Source organism: Miscanthus floridulus, chromosome 4 (assembly GCF_019320115.1).
Source record: "Miscanthus floridulus cultivar M001 chromosome 4, ASM1932011v1, whole genome shotgun sequence".
In the NCBI taxonomy this organism is placed as follows: Eukaryota; Viridiplantae; Streptophyta; class Magnoliopsida; order Poales; family Poaceae; genus Miscanthus; species Miscanthus floridulus.
The window spans coordinates 119,497,263-119,512,784 of record NC_089583.1 but is presented as its reverse complement, the minus strand read 5'-3'; the positions used below and the strand labels follow the sequence as shown (position 1 = coordinate 119,512,784).

The following is a 15,522-nucleotide window of genomic DNA, read 5'->3' as shown; positions in this document are numbered from 1 at the left end:
GGATGCTTATATCCCTCTATTTAAACGCACACAAACACAACCTATTTCTGTAAAATTGGGATTATGAGTTCACCACGATTCACTTGTGTCTCATTGCCAACAACAACAAAAAAAGTTCCATACCACCGACTGAGAATAGCGTCTTTTGCTTCTTGGAATATAACTTTTAAATAATTGCAAACACACGTGGCAAATCTATCTGGATGGTCCGGCAGGTTGTACCATAAGAAACTCAACTAATTGCTCATAATTAATTTAAATTGTGAGTAAGTAAGCGAGTAAACGGTTGTGTTATTACAACTAATACCTATCACTCTCGTCGTTTAATTAATTTATGAGTAGTTCAGTTACATATAAATTCCGTCCCGTTCGCGTGCCCTTAAATCCGACTCGATCCGCTTCTTTTTTCATCCGGAACAGTGTTTTCCTCTCACAAATTCCTCCAAAATTCCTTCTGATTCATATGGAACCTGACAAATCATAATATACTACATATATGCGTCGGGTACGATTTTTTACCTGAACCTCATTGGACGCGAACACGGAAGTGGACGCAAGAGCTTCGGAGACTTCGCATCGGACACGGACATGTGAATCCAAGCTTGGTATCAGAACTCGGCAGGACATGGACATGTGAGCTCTGAGTGGAGGATGATTTGTTGTACGCGGATGCGTGAGCAGAGATAAGACTTGATATCACTGGATAGATGATGATGTTAGGGCGTCCCCAACAGCTAGCTATTTGGCTAGCTATTCTGACGTGGACAGGGCGACGAACAAATAGCTGATCTATTTCACGTAGTCCAAGAATCTAAGACAAGAATATGTGGGTCCAATAATATATAGAAAATAAAAATAAATAAAATAGTCTTTGATTTTGTCTCTCGCATATACGTAAGCTAGCTACATTAGCTAGCACCGCTGCGGACGTCGAGTCTTTTTGACCGAGACGGATAAAATAAGAGAGGAGATTTGAGCGTACTGATAAAGCTCTTAGACTGTCTCCAACAAGGAGATGCAAACCCAAAATACGTCCTCTACAGTTGTTTTGCCTACCAAAAACGCTCTCCAACGGCTGACCCAGACGCACGACCCATTTTGCCTACCGACCGAAGGATACGCAAAAAAGCATCCCCTCTCTCCCCGGTATGCAAATCTCCGATGGTGGTCCGTCTGCGCACGCCTCCGCAACGCTGAGGTGGCCCGCTCCCGCACCGGCCGCGCCGCCGGCCCCGCTCGCCCGCGCTCGGGCGCCGCGTGCGCTCTTCTGGTGTCCGTGCCGGGGATCCGCATGACCTCGCGCGCGGCGTCGGCGGACGAGGCCACCACGACGCGGAGCTCGCCGAGGCGGAGCAGCATGAGCGGGCCGCCGCCGAGGGGCCGCGCCAGGTCGCGCATGGCGCGGTGCGGGAGCGCGCTCGCGAGGGCCAGGTGGTGGAGGTGACCGACCACTGGGAGCGCCCGCGGCGACGGAGGAGGGAGCGGCGCCGCGCCGCTACGCCGGCGCCGGGCCGCCGAATGGTGGAGGCCGAGGAGTGGGATGGGGGCGAGCAGAGGAATCAAGAGGAGGAGGTAGTAGCTGTAGTGAAGTGGGAGCTCAGCCATGGCGATCTGCGAGCCTGCTGGGATGGCGGCGTGGATAGGGTTGAGGAGTGAGGCTCGAATATTTTCGCGGACTATGGGGATGTAACATTTTTACTGTACATTACCCAAACCGTGATATGGGTCTCAGATATGGGTTACATTGTTGGAGTCAGTCTTACTAGGGGCCTGTTTAGTTCTCAAAATTTTTTACCCCAAAGTGTCACATCGAATCTTGCGGCATATGCATGGAGTACTAAATGTAGACGAAAAAAAACTAATTGCACAGTTGGGTGAGAAATCGTGAGACGGAACTTTCGAATCTAATTAGTCTATAATTAAACACTAATTATCAAATACAAACGAACGTGCTACAGTAGTCAAAACCAAAAAATTTTCGTCATCTAAACGCGGCCTAGTTATACGTATCTGCACCAGTAGGATTTTGTAGTCGTTCTTTTTTCCATTCCAAAAAAAAAAGGATTTTGCAGTCGTCGTCCGCTTGGCGAATTCGGCGCGTGGTCAGCTATAAATACTGGCGGTGTCTGTCCCCGCGTCCGCGTGAGCGCCCCGCGCCCGTCCCACGCCATGGCTTCCGCCGTGCACCCACCGCCGCCGTTAGCGCTGCTCCCGAGGCCCCGCGTCGTCGACGAAGTGGCCGACGATGACATGGAGGACAGCGACACCGAGAGCGTCGCGGAGTCGTGCCCGCACCCGCGCCCGCACGGCGCGGGCGCGGCGGCCACCGACTCCTCCTCCTCCTTCTCCTCTTGCGGCAGCAGCGCGTGCTGCCACGAAGACGACGAGGCGGAGATGGACGACGACGGGTCCAGCAGCTGCGTGGAGGGAGACGAGTACAGCAGCTACCAAGAACAAGACGAAGCTGCCTGCGACGAGGAGGAGGGGAGGAACAAGGCGGGGAGGGGCAGCGGCGCCTGGTGGGAGCAGATGGCGGTGGCCGGGGCCCGCGGCGGCGCGATCACGGCGCTTCCTCTCCCACTGGCGCCGGAGGCCGCCGAGGACCCGAAGCGCGCGGCGGAGCGGCAGGAGGAGGACCGCAAGTTCTGGGAGGACTGCCTCGCCTCCGGGTACCCATGAACCCACCCACCCCCTTGACATGCATCCGAGTTCATCGCAATCCCATGCTCACAACACAAGATACACGACGACGGCAAAGGCCAAAATCGCCGTGCCGACACACACGGATGTAGTATGTTTTTTTTTACCCCCTTGGTCTTCTTTGTACAGCGAATATTTTAGAAATTCTTGGGCTCCTGTAACGTTGACCAGCAGCATACATGATTACGATATGAATTCTGAAGAAACTGATGGTTTAGTTGGTGAGGTAGGATGCTTACTTTGCCCTTAATTCAACCTTCAACCTAAACCATGAGAATTGCGACATTTATTCATTATTATAGAATCTAGAACGTGATCATGCTCGATCTTAGTGAATGAGTGAATGGATGGAAGAAGAAAAAGGTTAACTTTTTCTGAGAAAAGCAGTGGATGCAAACATCAACTGCCTCTAGAGAGAGAGAGAGTGGTGGCAGACAAGAGGAACTCGCTTTCCTCCTCGTCCAACTCCAAATTCAGTGGTGGTGTTGCCACCGAATTTTATTTGGCACCGAGGAGGAATACAGACAGGGCCTGCAAGAGCTTACAAGCGGTGCCTTTTTTTCCGGATGATCTTCGTTTTCAGTTACTTGATGAATGCAGTCAGTTACTGCTGTCAGAGACTCCAAGGTCGGTGCTGTCAGTGTCAGATGACTCTGTCTGCTCCAAAAAACAGTGGTACAACCAAAAAAAAAAGATGGAGGTGAAAATTGTAACCACTGATTAAGTGATTATATTACACAATGGGTTTGGTGTTGTAAAGCGACGTCGTTAAAGGAGGCAAAGCACACGAGAGGTGTGGTTTATTATAAACCTTTTTTTTTTTTTGCAGTTGCATCATCTGTGCAATTTCAGCGAGGTAATCAGCTGCTCAGGCCCTTTCGGAGCTTTTCACAAGGACAGCATACACATCGCTTTTCACAAGGACAGCATACACATGTGCTGCATTGTACCTCCACGAGACTTCATGGAGATTGCAAGATACAGATTAGTACTGATTGCGAATGGCAAGTCCATTTTGCCCCTTCAATTCCCATTCAACTTCAAATATCTCTGCTTTAGACTTGTGGCCGAAAGAAAAATAAAGACTTTAGACTTCATTACCGTCGCCAAAAGAAAAAAAAAAGATCTTTTAGACTTCTTACCGGAGAGAAAAAAAATCTTTAGACTCTAGATTCTAGAAGAAGATTGACCTGTGACTGTGAGCCAGGGAAGCTGGCAAAATCCATTTGTTCAGTTGCTTACCCTTTTCAATGCTATTAGTACAAAGGGGCATGCTAATTGCAGAAGCAAGAAGAGTGCCCAAGCTGTCCTTTCAGATGACAGTGTCCAACCACTTGGAAATCAAGGAAGAAACCTCCACCCACAGGACCACAGCATCAATTTAAAGGGGTTGATCCTAATAATGTGTTTATTTATGAATTGGCATTTGGTGTAACCAACACTTTGGGCCATCACATCAATAGCAAGGAAAACCTACTGTTCTGTGAATTGGCATTTGGCATAAATAAACAAGCTCCAAAAGTAGAGGCTCTGAGGGAAAGCAGCTGGAGGAGAACCATCCATAGCCATGACCTTTTCTTTTGCTTAGTAGTAGCACCAAAATAAATGGAACTGTCCCCAATACGAGTTCTAGTGTAACACAAATCTGGAACAGAATCTATTCCCAAAGACAGATAAAATACTAAAAGAACTAGTAGCATTTATTCACATGCGACGCACCACAGACGCACCGATTTTGGTTGATTAGGACAACACAAACTGCACAAGATGCCATTTCAATGGCTTGCTGCAGCAGAAATACGCCAACAAGAAATAGCTGGGTCGTCAAAGAACATTTATGAATGAAAACCAAAATTGGATGAATTATTTCACTTGCTGACTTGATAGATGATTATTCACGTGCCTGAACCTTGATTGCTTCTGCTGGGTTTCAACTCTAGCCTACCCCAACTTGTTTGGGACTTAAAGGCTTTGTTGTTGTTGTTGTTGCTGCTGCTGCTGACTTGATAGATGATACTTCTTATTTCCAAAGTTGAAAGAACTTCACAGGGGTAAAGAATTTTCTAGCAGAAATATCACCCGAATCGACATGGTAATGCAATCTGTCGCCTTATTCTATTTACTTCTAGTCGTGGTCGCTTTCAGCTGTTCTTGCAATCCTTTCCTAAGCTTTACCATTCAACTGCATCTTAGATAGCTTCTCTCCGCTTTCGTCAGCACCTTCCACCTTCTTTCCAGGGAAGGACCTCCCGCTACTTGTGACAAGGTCCTTGATGGTTGCTTGGATGTCCTTGTCATCCAACAGAGACTCCAACGTCACATGGACACCTGAAAATGTTGGGGAGAAGTTAGATCCAAGGAAAAGAATTGCCTTCTACGGATTAAATTCACAACAGGAGTGCAAATCACGTGTGGAGCTTGAGAGATACCACTTTAGCATAGAAAGCTATGTCAATGGCCCATATGAAAATGATGGTATCCTAAAAGCTTGGTATTGTTTATTCAATCATTCAAATTTGATAGGCTAGCATTGCATCATGCTCCAAATATTAAATTCAGCTACTGTGCCACCTCTCTTGATGAGCCTAGATCAAATGGTTGAGTAGATAGTAGCAAACACATATGCTGAACTGTTTAAGTTTCAGGCAGCGGCTACATCATGCAACTCATCTATCATCATGACTACCACAGACCATACAACAATTAAAATATCGCTATCGTCTCATGTCAATAAATTGAATGGGAGGCTTTTCCTAAAAAGAAGGCAACATTTCAAGAGTAACCTTAAAATAATTTTCTTATTCAAATGCCTTATTTCATAAAGAGGTGGGGAATGATGAATTGACTTACGGAATCTCCAATAGTGCTTTGGGTTAGTGGGGTCATTGATTGTTTCCTCTGGTGCTGGTCTTGTGGTGTACTTGTCTTTCAGTGCAAGAAGGTCCTGATAAATGCCAAATCCGAAGTAGACTCATCAGCTTATTTTAGACAAGAGATCCTTGATCTACGATGTAAGTTCAAGTTTCACACCTGAAGTGGAAAGATTGCCCACATTGATGGAGCGTCAAAATGCTGCTGAACAATGAAGTGCACTACTTCCGGGGTGCAACGAGACGGGGGCTCTTCATCACTGTCCAACTACAGTCTTGTAGAAACGACTTCTTCTTCCTTCATCTTCTTCCCACCAAGCGCGTAATGTAGAGCAATCATGACATGAGGGAGCACAAACCTGAAACATCAAAAAATTGATCATCATCAAATCAACATAGCCTCTCTGAATCTCCATGCCATTTTCAATCAGAACACTCTTTTCGTTATATTTCCAATTCATCTGAGTGTAATACGTAATAATGGATGGGAACACACCGTCATATAGCTATACTGAGAAGGAATACCAAATTCCAAGTTTGGTTCACTAGGCATTCTTTGGATACGCAATCCAATCAACCCCAGTTCTTGCATAACCTGTATAGAAGTTTTCATTATTATTATTAACAGTGAGTAAAAACCAGCGGGTTAGTTAACAACTTTGCATGTCTGGAGAAGGGGTCATACAGGGTGAACACAAGCAGGGATAAGGCCAAGGTCCTCTCCACATGCCAACATATCTGACGAGTTCAACAGGACAGGCAAAGTCTTCAGGGCATTTTGACGCCAGAGATTTTCTTGGCGAGCAAAATAATAGTCATAGTACAATCTTCTGAGGACATTTTTGCTGTAAAATGATGTCCCATGAGAGGATGAAATATTCATGAACACAGATTCATTAGAAACACATTGCAAAGCCTAAAACGTGGTGCACCCTAATTTTGTTTTCTTGAGAACAACTGCAAAATACCAATACACTAATTTCATTTTCTGGGTAGAAGGGTACCCAAAGAGATGTAGATAACAAAGTAAGATAGGCAAATGCCCTTACACTGTTACACAATGTTATTAGCATTTAGTAGACTGAAGCAAATTTACAGATTTAATCACAAGTGGGTAGATCAAATCCCCCCAAACTTGAAATGGAGAATAGAAGAACTATAGTTTAGAACCATGAACATTACCTGTGTTCATCTAGGTCCCTAAAACTTGACGTATCTTCCAGGTTGAAACGGGGATAAAATTTTGTGGAGTCCTCAGGATCTCTGATAAGGACAATATTCTGCAGAACAACATGTCTTAAACCAAGTCGGAAAGGAGCTGGATATCTTAGGAGAAGTCATAACATGGAGAATAAAGTGTGTCGGCAACAATGAAATTAAATCACAACGGAAAACCCAAATTACCTGTAGTAAATCGAAAAGGCCACGGCGGACACTGTCTTCTTTCTCTAGCAATAGTGACTTTTCAGCACTTGTTTGAATCTTTGCAATAATCTTTTTCTCTGTGTTGCAATCGTCTTTAAACTATATAAGTGAAGCAAAGAAGAAAAAACACGTGAGATCAAAGTAACTAGTAATATTTTAGAAAAGATATTGCATTAAAAGTACACACAACTGACAATACAAAATAGAGACATTTATACTGTGATTTGCAATTTACTCTTGGGTAACTGATATGTTATATAAAGAATATGACTCATTGCATTACCTCATAACACTGCTTCTGATACTCATTTAGAAAATTGGCTGCAATGACTGTCCAAAAGGATCCAAACTTCTCCTGAGAAAAAAAGAATTTTCACGATTGTGGCCTAAAATTTCACTGAAAAAAAATCTGAAACATGAACATCATTATGAACACAGCAACCTCTAGAATTTCCTGACGAATGTATGGTTGGCTCATTCGATTAAAATCCCATAGACCTTCACTTAAAAGTTCCTCCTGGAAGTCAAGAACAAGTTAGATAAACTACTACGAAAGATTTCTCTGGCCCATTTTAGTTTGCTCAACAGATACAGAAACTAACCTGACTAAGAGGAATGGAAGGTCTAAATTTCCCAACTAGACCTGTTGCAGCATGATCTGGAAGCTCCCATATCCTAAAGAAACCCAAGATGTGGTCTATCCTGTATGCTGTGAAGTACTTTGCCATCTGCAACATGCTAGTAGGATATGAATAATAAAAGGAAAAGATGACCAGTCAGACATACAACGACTGTTATGCTAAATAACCTGTGTCAGACGACCTCGCCACCACCCATAATTATCCTTTGACATCTCCTCCCAGTTATATGTAGGAAAACCCCAATTTTGTCCATTCTTGTCAAAATAATCAGGGGGTGCTCCAGTAGCGGTATTCATGCGAAACAAGGTCGGGTATACCCAAGTATCGACACTATTCCTATCAACACCAATAGGTAAATCACCTTTCAGGATAACTTTTTCTTTCTTGCATATGTTGCTGCCTCTGATAACTAAAAAAGCGAATAAAAATAATGTCAAAAAAATATATACACGAGAGTAATACTAAGAGCAGTTCAGAATGACAATACTTACTTGTATATATAGATGGTACTGAACATAGTAATGAAAACGTATAACGTCATGGTGTAAAGTACCTTCAGAAATAAGTTTGTCAAGCTGAAACACATTACAGAAGGAAACCATCTTAGTGCTCATAGTACACATGTGCTCTCATAAAAAATTAGAACAACATATGTTCTTAGCAAGCTATAGCGACTGAAAAGATTCAAGTACCAAATGCAGAATAATATTTTCAATACCTTCTCCTTGGAAAACTGAGAAAACCGACCCCATTGGCTGTGGTCAGATGTCTCGAAGAAGTCCCGCAAAAAGCAAAATGCCGCATATGGTTTCAACCATTCCTATTAGAATTCAGTTTGAAAGCTTATCACATACAGTTTGGAATAGGAAATCAAGTACCATGATTACACACGATAAACGAAATGGCAGTGAATGTACCTCGTTTTCAGATAAGAACTGCTTGAAAGAACTGGAGTTTAGTACTTTGTCCTTTTCTAAATTGAATATTTTTCTAGCAATCGACAATTTTGTGGACAATGCTGCCTCGTAGTCGACGTCCTAATTTACAGATCATTTTCAAATTAGGGAAATAACCAAATATTAGAGATTTAGTCAAATAGCTGCAAGAATCAACAACAATATGCAAATGCAATAACCTTTTTATCCAATTGCTTCTTCGCCTGCTGAATTTCTTCCTGTAATAAATTTTAAAATGAGTACCAAATGAGGTGAGGAACAACTCATTCAAACATTTAGTGAAGTAAAAATAACACAGCCAAGACATACAATGAATGAATATGAAAGCATAACAAAGGTATACCTTAACATCCGCAGGAATTGCATCTGAAAGTGCTTGTACTCTCAGGTACAAGGGGTGCAATGCAAACACAGAGAGGGAGCTGTAATTCACACGAGGGGCATTGCTACTGTTTAGATAATGTCCTTACTGATTTCAAGAAAAATCACCAATATGAGCAGGAAACCTTTGGTATTGAATATTAGTCGTACCTGTATGGATAAGAATCCCACCACATCCCATGAACTGAAGTATTGTTGATTGGAAGGAGCTGAACAAGATGGAAGCCCGAATTGACTGCCCAGTCAACAAGAAGTTTAAGATCTAGGAATTCTCCAACACCAAGGTCCTCGTTTGATCTGATTGAAAATATGGGTACAGCAACACCTGCACCCCTCCATGGTGCATCCTGGTAAATGCAGATGAAGTATTAGTACACAATGTTGGCTGTGTATGATGCATACTGATTCTCTGATTTGTTAGCCGAAGTATGGAGTTCCATGGTTCTGTTATGTCAAGCACATGTTCATGTATACTGAATACTATTAATTGTTTATAATGCATCATAGCATGGTCAATGGTTTCTAGTTAAAATGGTCAAGAAGTTCCTAGAAAGTTCTCTTGCAATAAACCCATGCATCTTTGCAGATAACACTATTGGATACATTACCCTGAGAGCACCATCAGATAACACAATATATCTGGATTGCTTGGGTGACGATAAATCAACATTAACCTCCCTGTTTGGACCAAGCTCCAATGAAGAGTTTCCTGCTTGACTGATTTGACAGTATTTGTATGTGGAAAAGATGTTAAGGACAATCATTCTCAGAAAAAATCTAAGGACGTGATATTAGCCAACAGCTAAAAGGATGGTGCATTGAGGAATACTGGCAAAACAATATTCATCCATATGGTACATCCAATAAAAGATTAAGGGAACAATCATTTGCAAAAGGATATTTTACAGGGAACTCAGACTTCCGTAAAGCACAGCTTGCTTCCCACAAGGAATCTCCAACATAGCTCAGCTTGAGACCATCTTGAGTTTGCCATCTTCCTAATTGAGGGTTACTTCCAGTGACGACGACCTAAAGTTCGTTATCAGTGGACGTGAGGGACATCAGCAAGCAGGTATGAATTAATTAAATAAGTTACTGATTAAAACAATTAAGGATAGTTTATAAAAGATAAAGACATCTTTAAAGTGTACTTACAGTAGAGCCAGATACGAGCCGAGGACAGCTAATTACGAACTGGACAACGATATCTGCTCAGGGAAAGTATTATATAAGACAAAAAAAACTGATAACTAGATGTGGTGCTCCAAAAATAGAAATTCATTCTTTTTTTCTTATTTCCCTTTTACATTTTATTATAAATACATGTAACCTGCATGTTTAAAAAAAAATCAGAAGCCCCAACCCCCAAGGATAATCTTATCTGGGAACTTGCTTATAAAATACATAAGAGCACACAAAATAAATCATCTGAGAGAGACAGAGAGCTCTAGACATCTAGAGTAGGAAGAACTTCATTTGATATGTTTAACATGTGAAGACATGATGCTATATCAATTCTTTTTCAGTAATACATTCATCACGAAATCTCAGATATTTGCAGATTTAACACTCTGGTCTTGCTCACTCAATTGGTTTTTCATATAAATGATACCTTCAGGATCCAAACTTTTGTTGAGGGACACCAACTGCGATTCTTTACCACCTTCAGTAGCATTGAAAATGACATTCTTGAATGCACTTCTAAAGAATAAAGCTTCAGAAGCATCCTGAATGCAAACAAGACCATTAGTAAACATAGCACAGAGCAAAGAAACTTGTTTGTTGTGAACCTGACAAACAGCAATGCCCCATAACCAGCCTTCTAATATAGCAAGGAAACCAACAATGGATACAACAACCCACATCTTATCCACAAGAAAACGATAGATACAGCCCATTCAGCTAAAAATGTAAGATCATATATTGCTGCTACTTCATTGCTTACTGTAGAGAACATAAATATACAGACGCTACTGATAAAAATGATTAGTACCTGCCACCAGTCGCGGATTTCAATTACATCTCCTTCCTTAACGCCCTCCGGCAGGACTAGTTTCCTTTTCTCCCCAGCCTCCCATCTCAAAACATTCTTGCTATCATCCACCACATAGTATTTGTACTCACAGGTAAAGCCAGAAACAACAGACACGCTCCCACACCAGATTAGCTCACTGTCCTGATGGACTGGACTCAGAGACACTCCTTGCTTGACATTCCACGACCCGAGTGCTGGTTCCGACCCAGCAATCAGAAGAGACTGCCCCCATTGTGTGTAATACGGCAATTTGAACAGCAAAGTCACCGAATTCAGAGGTTTCTTTCCCGACGTAGGCCCCGAGTTCGCCATGTCCTTCAAGCAGGGAAGAAGAGAGAAATCAGGAAGCTGAATGTGTTGGTGTACGCGTGCGAAAGATCAAAGATGTAAGATTTGCACGACTGAAGAATGAATCCCATAGCTTCTCGCCCCCCAAAAGATCAATCAAGATTCCATGAAACGGATGGTTATACAAGATCCCGTACATATATACCTTCTTCTATTCTATCCCTTTCATTTTTTTTTTCATTTCTCCAGTAATTTAAACCAGGCGTGCAAGATTCAGGAGTCGGATTCCTTCGAAAAAAAAAGTTGGCCCAGATTCGTGGAACCAAGAGTTTGCCCACATTCCTATGCCACTACGCCTTCCCGTGCTAGTATTGACCTGGCCAAGGAGACCCACGCATCCAGAACGAGTAACCAGCAGCAGCTCAGTGGAGCCCGTGGGAACAGATCAAGCACAGCGAGAAGAAGAAGAAGAAACCAATCAGGTCAGTTAACAGAGAAGGGCGCAGAGGGTACGTACCTTGACACGGCACGACCGGCGGCAATGGCGACAAACGGGCAGGGAATCAGCGACGGACGGGGCAGAGAGAGATACAAAACAGAGCGAGTGAGAGAGCGGCGAAGGCTCTCCGGCTCTCCCTCGAAGATAGAAGGCGACGCGAGGGGAGCGGATGGGTGTGCGTGTGGAGAGGCGAAGGCGACGTCTACGACGGTGGGAGAGCCTGGGAAAGCGTCACCTGCATCCGCCGGACAGCATAAAAAAAGGAGCCTTTTTCTCCCCCTCCTTCCCTCTCCTCCCTTCGTGGATCCGACTCCTAGGACGGGCAGTGCTCGCGTCGTCCTCACCTCACGTGTGACCCGTTAGGCTGAAATCGAAAAGATCATCTACGGTAGCGGGTTCTCTATACGGTAGAGAAATAGAAAGAAATGGAAGAAGAACGTATAGAACTTTGACACCGCAGAGGGAGATGGTTTAGAAGCCACCATCTTATTCGTCGGTGAAGTCTATGAAAGGACAGCGACGTTAAGGAAAGATGTCAATAAAGTCGTCGACTTCGGTGGAGCGGGGTGGCGCGGCTGGTGGCTTCCCGTCACTGGATACGCCCCTCTCTGATCAGGATTAGGGTTTAGGTTTTGATGGAGAGCTCGGCTCAGGCGAACCTCTTACTCAGAGCCGTCGGCCCCCACCTCTATATATAGCGCAGAATGACAGGAGCCCTCAGCTATAGTGGGTTGGACGCCCCGATCAGAGTGCAGATCAAAGACCCAACTGGGCCGTTGGGCCTAGTTTAGGATTAAAGATCAATCTAACAATCTCCCCCTTGATCTACTACTATCTTTCAATTTTATATTATTTACTTTTGTTTATTCCATTACAGATTAGTGCATAGAGCATGTTTCATCGTCACGGTCAATTGCCGATAAATTTAACAACTACAACACACCACTCTGTTCTGAAATAGATACTTAACTTTGGGCCTTTTTTGTCCAGAAATTATAGGCTTTCCCTTAAACACATGTGGCTACATATTCTCTAAACGCGTTGGGTGGTAAGCCTTTTGTAAGCGGATCCGCGAACATCTTTTTGGTACTTATATGCTCAAGACTTATGACATGATCCCGGACTTTATCTTTCACAATATAATACTTTATGTCAATGTGTTTGACAGTACCACTTGACTTATTGTTGTGAGCATACTGTACTACCGAATTATTATCGTAGTATAACTTAAGTGGTCTATAGATGTTGTCAACCACCTTTAAATCGGGTATGAACTTCTTTAGCCAGTTCACCTGTCTCGTTGTCTCATAACACGCTACAAACTCGGCATACATTCTGGACAATATAGTGACAGTTTGTTTTGAGCTTTTCTATGAAATAGCTCCCCTACGAGAGTGAATATATATCTAGACGTAGATTTTCTATCATCTCCCACATAATCAGAATCTGAATATCCCACTATATAGAGTGAATCTAATCTTCTATACGTCATCATAAGTTTTTTCGTTCCTTGCAAATAACACAAGATTTTCTTTACTAATTTTTAGTATTCTGTTCTAGGATTGCTCTAGACTGTTCTAGGATTGCTCTAGAATCTGCCAAGTAACCCGGTAACAAATATCAAGTCAGGGCGCGTACATACTTGAGCATATTGCAAGCTTCTGACAGCTGAAGCATATAGAACCGTTTTTATTTGATCGATCTCATACTGATTCCTAGGGCATTAAAAATCTCCATATCTGTCGCCCTTGACTGTAGGAGCATGTGAGGGACTACATTTGTGCATATTGAATTTCTTTAAGATCTTTTTTATGTATATCTTTTGTGACAGTCCTAATACTACTTTACTTCTATCTCAGTGAATCTCGGTCCCTAGAACAAACGAAGCTTCACCAAAATCTTTTATATCAAATTTTGAGGATAAAAACTTTTTTATCTCCGATAGTAGACTGACATCACTACTAGCAAGTAAGATATCATCCACGTACAGGATAAGAAAGATAAACTTTCTATTCTTAAACTTTGCAGAGACATAATTATCCTCTACATTCTCTTTAAACCTAAAATTACTTATTGTCTGATCAAACTTCAAGTACCACTGTCTTGAAGCTTGTTTTAATCTATAAATGGATTTCTTTAGATGTCATCCTATTTGTTCTTTTTCTTCCATGATAAAACTTTTCAGTTGTGCCATGTAAACATTTTTCTCTAAGTCTCCGTTGAGAAATACCGTCTTTACATCCATCTAATGTAATTCTAAATCATAATATGACACTAATGTTATTATGATTATGAAAGAATCCTTACATGAGACTAGAGAAAAGATCTCATTGTAATCAATTCCTTCTCTTTGTGTAAAGCCTTTTGCCACAAGTCACGCTTTATATCTCTCTATATTCCCTTAAGAGTCAAGTTTTGTTTTGTAGACCCATTTACAACCTACTGTTTTGGCTCATTTAGAAATTATTTTCAAGTCTCAAACTTTATTGATATTCACATATTTTATTTCATCTTCTATGGTCTCAAGCCATTTTGATGAATGATCACTTCTTATGGCTTCTTTAAATAAGGTGGGATCATCCTCTATTTGAAATTTCTCAGTGTTGTATACTTCATAGTCAGCAGGAATAGCTGATTTTCTAACTCTTTGAGACTTTCTAGGGGCCTCCACATTTGGCACATCTTCTATTTGAGGCTGTTGTTGCACCCCCCTCATGTGTGGCAATAGGTTCTACAGGATCCTCATCGTCATTCATTGTTGCCACAGGTAGAATGACAACAGATTCTGGTACCATAGTATCTTACACTATCGGTGCAGCGACAACATGTAGTGAGAAAAATGGCTTATGAATCATCGGAGTGGGCGCATACACCCGCTTCTCTTCAAGGTTAATTTCTTGAGCTACCATGCTCCCCCTCATCATTTCATCCTCTAGGAAGACAGCGTGTCTTATTTCCACAAACTTTGTATGTTTGTCTGGACAGTAGAAATAAAAACCTTTTGACTTTTCTGGGTAGCCAATAAAATAACAACTTACGGTTTTAAGATCTAGCTTCCTAATGTTTGGGTTAAATACTTTAGCCTCAGTAGGACTCCCCCACACACATAAGTGGTTTAGTGATGGTACTTTTCCTGTCTACAACTCATACGGTGTTTTGGGCACCGACTTACTTTGTACTCTATTAAGAATATGAATGGCGGTTTTTAATGCCTCCATCCACAGGCTCAACGGTAAAGTGGAGTAACTTATTATACTGCGTACCATATCCATTAGAGTATGATTGCGTCTTTCAGCTACTCCATTCTGCTGAGGTTCGTCCAGTGTAGAATACTAGGCTACCTCCTATAAGAACCTTGCAAAACGTCTAGGAACTTGGCCATATGGGGTACGCCAACTATAGTACTTCCTCACACGGTTGGATCTAACTATCTTAATCTTTAAATTGTGTTGGTTTTCAACTTCTGTCTTAAATATCTTAAATTTATCCCATGCTTCTGTTCTTTCTTTAATTGGATAAATGTAGCCATAACGGAAGTAATCATCTGTGAATGTTATGAACGAATCATAACCATCCACACTCTTTATAGGAAATAGACCACAGATGTTTGTGTGATTAATCTATAAAATTTCTGCGCTTCATTTGACATCTTTCTTAATTTTTTTTACATACTTTCATTTTATGCATTCTCTACATTGTTCTAAATCTAAGAACTCTAATGGAGAAA

General features: G+C 42.2%; 2 protein-coding genes and 1 pseudogene across 3 annotated transcripts; 1 reads left to right on the top strand and 2 right to left on the bottom strand.

The window, feature by feature from the left end:
* Positions 1-993: 993 nt before the first annotated feature.
* Positions 994-1,605, bottom strand: LOC136549210 (4-hydroxyphenylacetaldehyde oxime monooxygenase-like). The gene has a single exon (XM_066540470.1). It carries the CDS (start codon positions 1,603-1,605, stop codon positions 994-996), a length of 612 nt encoding a protein of 203 aa, XP_066396567.1.
* A 523-nt stretch (positions 1,606-2,128) lies between these two features.
* LOC136550550 (uncharacterized) lies at positions 2,129-9,629 on the top strand. Of its 2 annotated transcripts, none has more exons than XM_066542156.1 (2): positions 2,129-2,669; positions 9,560-9,629. In XM_066542156.1, the coding sequence occupies exons 1-2, from the start codon at positions 2,170-2,172 to the stop codon at positions 9,561-9,563; spliced, it is 504 nt and encodes a 167-aa protein (XP_066398253.1). In that variant the 5' UTR covers positions 2,129-2,169; the 3' UTR covers positions 9,564-9,629. The 2 variants fall into 2 exon arrangements, with proteins under 2 accessions (XP_066398253.1, XP_066398252.1); XM_066542155.1 differs by lacking the exon at positions 9,560-9,629 and adding an exon at positions 3,530-4,048.
* LOC136550549 (4-alpha-glucanotransferase DPE2-like) lies at positions 4,232-12,033 on the bottom strand (annotated as a pseudogene).
* Positions 12,034-15,522: the final 3,489 nt, after the last annotated feature.